The sequence below is a fragment of the Eulemur rufifrons genome, chromosome 15 (assembly GCF_041146395.1).
Source record: "Eulemur rufifrons isolate Redbay chromosome 15, OSU_ERuf_1, whole genome shotgun sequence".
Taxonomy (NCBI): Eukaryota; Metazoa; Chordata; class Mammalia; order Primates; family Lemuridae; genus Eulemur; species Eulemur rufifrons.
Window position 1 is genome coordinate 12464807 of NC_090997.1, and position 6133 is coordinate 12470939.

Genomic DNA, 6133 nt, shown 5'->3' on the forward strand with positions numbered 1-6133 from the left:
CTGCTCCGGCCTTCTTGCAACTGGGACTCCAGGTGGGTTTTTCTGACATAGGAGCCCACTTGCATTTTTATAGTTTTATTTGATAAAATTCCCATCTTACATTGTGTATATTAAAAAAATAATATTTCTGGCGTGAGGCTGAGGTCCCCTCAGTGTATGTACCCAAGCTGAGGGGTGGTAAGAAAGGACCACTCCAGTCTGAGGGGTGGGGAGGTGAGGAAGGGGGCGGGAAAGCCCCCACCTCCATCACAGTGCTGTGGTCTTTCCAGGCTCAGGTGGCAGGTCAGGTGGCAGGGGGAGCCCTGCTGGCAGCATGCTAACCTGACACTCCTGGTCCTGGCACGCCGGGGCATAGTGGGGGGCAGGGTAGCAACAGAGTCCGGGGGGGCAGACACCCCGGCGCCAGGCCCTCAGGGTCAGCAACATGGTGGCCAGGACCAGGGCAGCAGTGAGGGCCCCAAACACCACCAGGGCCACCAGGCTAGGCTCACCCAGCCCGGCTTCTTGCCTCCGCACCACCTCCTTCACTGAGATCCGCAGCAGCCCGGCCCCTGCGCTGTGGGGGGCTGGCTTCGTGGCAGGTGCCACCACAGCTGAAGTGGGCCCTAGGGGGATGTTCAGTGTGGTGGCAAGATCTGGGACGGGTAAGACAAGCTCACAAGTCTTGCCACCATAGCCACTGGGGCAGAGACAGTCAAAGTCATGGACACGGTCCCGACAGCGGGCACCTCTCTGGCATGGGCGGCTGGCACAGTCATCCAGGTTGATGGTGCAGAAGCGTCCAGCAAAGCCCTCCGGGCAGAGGCAGGAGAAGCGGTTTATGCCATCGAGGCAGGTGGCACCGTTAGCGCAAGGCCGCATCAGGCAGTCATCTACATTCACCTCACAGCGAGCACCCACAAAGCCTGCCAGGCAGCGGCACGTGAAGTTGAGGGCAAAGCCCTGGTCATCCTGGCACTGCCCGCCATTCCGGCATGGGGAGCTGGGGTGGGGGCAGGAAAGGACACTGATACAAACTTAATGACAGCTGCAGGGTAGCCCAGGTCAGCATCCCGACCACTGCCCCTCCCCTCTTCTAGCTGTGTCACCTTGGGCCACTGTTTGAGCCTCAAATACTTCATTTCAAAAATGAAAACAGGCCGGGCGCGGTGGCTCACGCCTGTAATCCTAGCACTCTGGGAGGCCGAGGTGGGCGGATCGTTTGAGCTCAGGAGTTCGAGACCAGCCTGAACAAGAGCGAGACCCCACCTCTACTAAAAATAGAAAGAAATTATATGGACAGCTAAAAATATATATAGAAAAAATTAGCCGGGCATGGTGGCGCATGCCTGTAGTCCCAGCTACTCGGGAGGCTGAGACAGGAGGATCGCTTGAGCTCAGGAGTTTGAGGTTGCTGTGAGCTAGGCTGACGCCACGGCACTCACTCTAGCCTGGGCAACAGGGTGAGACTCTGTCTCAAAAAAAAAAAAAAAAAAATGAAAATAGGCCGGGCGCGGTGGCTCACGCCTGTAATCCTAGCACTCTGGGAGGCCGAGGTGGGCGGATCGTTTGAGCTCAGGAGTTCGAGACCAGCCTGAGCAAGAGCGAGACCCCATCTCTACTAAAAATAGAAAGAAATTATATGGACAGCTAAAAATATATATAGAAAAAATTAGCCGGGCATGGTGGTGCATGCCTGTAGTCCCAGCTACTCGGGAGGCTGAGACAGGAGGATCGCTTGAGCCCAGGAGTTTGAGGTTGCTGTGAGCTAGGCTGACGCCACGGCACTCACTCTAGCCTGGGCAACAGAGTGAGACTCTGTCTCAAAAAAAAAAAAAAAAAAAAAAAAAAAAAAAAAGAAAATAAAAATAGTACCCAGCTTCCCAAATTGTTCTGGTTAAATGAGATAATCCAATGTCAAGCAATTAGCATGGGCCTGGCCCAAAGGCAGGCTCGGGATAAGTGTGCTATTATTATCCTCACAGGCTCGCAGGCCTGAAGCGGAAATGAGGACAAGTCCGGCCCTGCAGGGCCGTTTCCTCATCCATAAGGCTGCTGTGTGGAACATCTTTAGGGGTCCATGCCAGTGTTGGGGAGAGGATGAGGGGAGTCCTAGGCCTCTCAATCTCCCCACACCCACCCTCCCCTACCAGAGCAAACATTTGAGCAACTCCTATAGATTATTGTTGTTGAAATGGTTCAGAAAGTACAAAAAAAGTTGAGAAACCATGAACTAGGGTACCCCCACATGGGTCTGACCCTCACTCCTCCCCCTTCTCAACAGTCCTGCCTCTCTCCTCATCCAGTCACTAGGTTCTGGTCTAGCCTCCCCTCACCCCACGGGCCCAGCACTCACCCCGCCTGTTCACAGGGCCCGGCCTTGCGCTCGCAGTCATGCCCGTGGAAGCCTGGTAGGCACACACAGTGGTACTCACCGCCCCCGTCATATATGCACTGGCCTCCATTCCGGCAGGGGGACTGCGTGGTACAGATGTGCTCATCTGGAGATAAGACAGGGAAAGCTCTCTCACGTCTGGTCCCCACACCTTCCAGACCCAAACGCACCCCAGGCTGGAATGGTGGGGGCACAGAAGACAACAACACTGAATTTGGAGTCAGGAGACTCCTGGCCCTGCCCCTGCCAGTCTATCTCAGACTGACTTTGGGCAAGTTGTAGCTCCTCTGTGGGACTCAGTTTCCTCATCCTTAAAATGAGTACAGTTTTTAGTAGCTGTCTTTCCTACCTCATGGGGTTATGTTAAGGCAGCGGTTCCCAACCTTTTTGGCATCAGGGACTGGTTTCATGGAAGACAATTTGTCCACGGGCAGGGGTAGGTGGAGCTCAGGCAGTGATGTGAACGATGGGGAACAGCTGTAAATACACCACTCACCCGCTCACCTCCTGCTGTGTGCCCTTGCCCCCACCCCAATGTTCCTAAGTTTCATGGAAGACAGTTTTTCTACAGATGGGGGCTGGGGAGTGGCAGAGCTCTATGGCCCAGTCCATAACAGGCCACGGATGGGTACTGGTCCAAGGCCCTGGGGTTGGGAACCGCAGTCTTAAGGATCAATTCAGACAACAGGTATAAAATCAAAAAGGAGACCAGGCACAGTGGCTCATGCCTGTAATCCCAGCACTCTGGGAGGCTAAGGTAGAAGGATTACTTGAGGCCAGGAGTTCAAGACCAGCCTGGACAACATAGTGAGACCCTATCTCTACAGAAAATTTAAAAAATTAGCCAGGTATGGTAGTGTGTGCCTGTAGTCTCAGTTTCTCGGGAGACTGAGGAGGGAAGATGGCTTGAGCCCAGGAGTTTGAGGCTGCAATGAGCTATGATCATGTCACTGTACTCCAACCTGGGCAACAGAGCAAGACCCTATCTCTAAATGAAAATAAATTAAATAAGAAATAAGGATAAAATACCATGCATTTGAGGGTTTGACCAGGATACAATAGGCACTCAATAAATACTGGTGGATGGTCTCCCAAGATACATGGGGTCCCCAGCCAACAGCTACCCCTTCTCCCCGCTACCTTTGTCACAGAACTTTCCAGCCCAACCGCTGTGGCAGATGCACTGCCAGGGCTGGTGGCAGGTACCGTGCTGGCAGCCAGGCATCCTCACACAGCGCTCACAGTGCAGGCCCTCCCAGCCTGGGTCACACCTGGTAGAAAGAAGCACAGGGTCAGGGCTCTGGGTGGGACAATGTGAGAAAATGGAGGCAGCAGGACCAGGGCTTCTAGAAACCAGGAGGACATATGACAGCCCCCAAGGGAAAGTAGACCTGTCCTAGGTAGGTGTAGAGCTGTTCAGGGTCATAGGACACATAGATGGAATCAGACCATCAGACACTACCCCTTGAGTCCTGGTTCTGTACTTTGTCTAACCTTTCTGAGCCTCAAATTTCTCATCTGTAAATTGCAGATACCCCTCACAGGGGTGTGTTGAGGAGGAAATAAGATAATGTCTGCAAATGCCTCCAATACCACTCCTGGCATGTATGAGGTGCTCATAAACATTTTAAGAAGAATGACCTTGAAAGGTTATCAGGACTATTCCAGGGCAAACACCTGACCTTTTTTTTAAAGCCCTCCAAGGTTACATCCAAACAAAATTTTAAAGAGTGTAAAAAAAAAAAAAAAAAAAGCCTTCCAAGGTGTAGAGTCTCAAAGACTTCCCAGCCAACTGAGCAACCGGCCCTGTCAGCTCATTTCCTTCTGTCCAGGCACTTTGCTCCTGCTATAGAATTTGCCCAACCTCCACCCCAGTCAGTCAGTTACTCAAATTCATAAGAAAGATCCTCTTTCATCATGAGTGCTTCTCCCCAGCAACTTTCCCTGCAGCGTTTCTTCTCCAGGCTAAGCTAAACCATTTCTTTTCTTTATCTCCTTTCTTTCTCTCCCCCTCAAGGTGCCCAATCTCCAAACTCTCAAGCTTCAGGTCTCCCCCCTGGTATCTGGAGGAGAATGTTCTACAATCCCTGAATCAGACTTGGGAGAGTAAAGGAGTGGGGAGCTATAAGCTAGAAGAAGCAAGAGGCCAGGTCAAGGGGAATGGGGGTTGGGGGGCATGCAGGGAGGTGGGGGAGGCTGGCCCATCTGCCATAGGGGTGACAGAGCATGAACAGTAAGGTCTTAAGCCCCTGACACTCTGTTCTGGGGCTTGACCTGGTTATGGGTGTGAAGGGCTGGAAAATGGGGAGCAAAGGGTTTGGGGGCACGTGGTCAGGATAGGTACCTGCAGGAGCCATCAGGTGCACAGCAGCCGTGGGCCAGGTCACAGTGGGAGCTGCAGTCATCGGCTGCAACAGATTGATGTGGGAGGGGTGAGTCTGGGTCAGGGTACGGCTCCCTGGGATGTGGGACTCGAGAGAGGATTGGGGTTCCAGTAATTGGGTGGACCCAGCTCTGAGGCAGGGCAAGATAGAACAGACACATCCCATTCCAAAGGGCGACCTGGGTCTTGCCAGCCCCGCGGTCGGAGCGACTGCAGTGCCGTCTCTGGCCGGCAGAGGTCAACGTGCAAGCGATGACTGCTGGACAGGGCCGCGACTGGAGCCCGGGGGCGCGCTCACCTCGGACACGCTGACCGGGCGCCCCCAGGATGCACAACAGGCACACGAGATGTAGGCAGCGGCAGCCGCTGGGCATGGTCAGCGCCGGCCCCAGGAGGGACGGACGGATGGACAGCCAGACGTGTGGGCACCTGTGGGACAGCACAGGCGGGGAGGCGGCCAGGAGCGGAGATAGCGGCACGGATATGGGTTCCAAATGACAGGAGCCAACGAGGGAGAGGAGCGCTGGGACGCAAGAAGCGGGTGGGGGCAGCGAGGAGGCAGGGGCGGGGAAGGGTAGAACAAGCGAGGAGACGAGATAGGAACCGGGGAGCGGGGTCTGCGACAAGGGGGCGAAGGATGGGCAGAGCAAAGCGAGGCCAGGGCGCGGGAATGGCTGGGGTGGATCTCATTCGGGACAGAGGGGTCAGCGGGGATGGGGATAGCGCAGAGAGGAGGCCTCGAGCACCGAGGGGACTCGGGGGCCGGAGGGAGGGACGGTTTCAGGCAGCGAGCAGTCTCCGCCCCCCACCTTCGACACCCCCCTCGCTCCCACGTCCCCTTCCTATCTCTGCCGCATTCAGCCCAGCGGCTGCGCAGGGCCTGGAATCCCCACGGTGCCCCCAGCCCCCCGTGCCCCTGTCCTCCCGGTCCTCACCTCCGGCTGGGAGGCGGCGCGCCCGGGCGCGCAGAGCGAGGCCGGATCCGACGGGCTCCGCCGAGGGGCCGGGCGGGGGCGCGGGGCCGCCCCTAGCTGGCCGCGGGGCTGGGCGCCGAGGCGGCTGCCATGCGAGCCGAGCGCTCGGGAATCTGGGGCTCCAGGCGACCCCGAGCGGCGGCGGCAGCTCCTCGCGCGCGTTCAGGCCCCCTGCCAGGGGCGGCGTGTGCGGGCGGAGCCCGCGCCTCCCCCTCTGCCCCCCCCCGCCGCCGGCCCGCCCCCCGCCTGCCCGCGCCAGGCGCCCACCCCACCCCCTGCGACGCACGGCGCACACCTAGCGCCGTTGCACCTAACCTCCCCGGACCGAGCTTTCGTCAACGAAAGGAGGAAACTGTGGGAGTCTAAATGGGAGCAAACTACAAAGTGCCGGCCAAGGATGCA

General features: G+C 56.8%; 1 protein-coding gene across 2 annotated transcripts; it reads right to left on the reverse strand.

The window, feature by feature from the left end:
- Window positions 1-59: 59 nt before the first annotated feature.
- On the reverse strand, window positions 60-5846 carry DLK2 (delta like non-canonical Notch ligand 2). 2 transcript variants are annotated; one of them, XM_069487823.1, is made up of 6 exons: window positions 5693-5846; window positions 5056-5186; window positions 4719-4782; window positions 3515-3645; window positions 2336-2480; window positions 60-982 (listed from the first exon to the last, which is right to left on the reverse strand). In XM_069487823.1, exons 2-6 carry the CDS (start codon window positions 5129-5131, stop codon window positions 247-249), a joined length of 1152 nt encoding a protein of 383 aa, XP_069343924.1. In that variant the 5' UTR covers window positions 5132-5186; window positions 5693-5846; the 3' UTR covers window positions 60-246. The 2 variants fall into 2 exon arrangements, with proteins under 2 accessions (XP_069343924.1, XP_069343925.1); XM_069487824.1 differs by lacking the exon at window positions 5693-5846 and having other exon boundaries at window positions 247-982; window positions 2336-2387; window positions 3524-3645; window positions 5056-5131.
- Window positions 5847-6133: the final 287 nt, after the last annotated feature.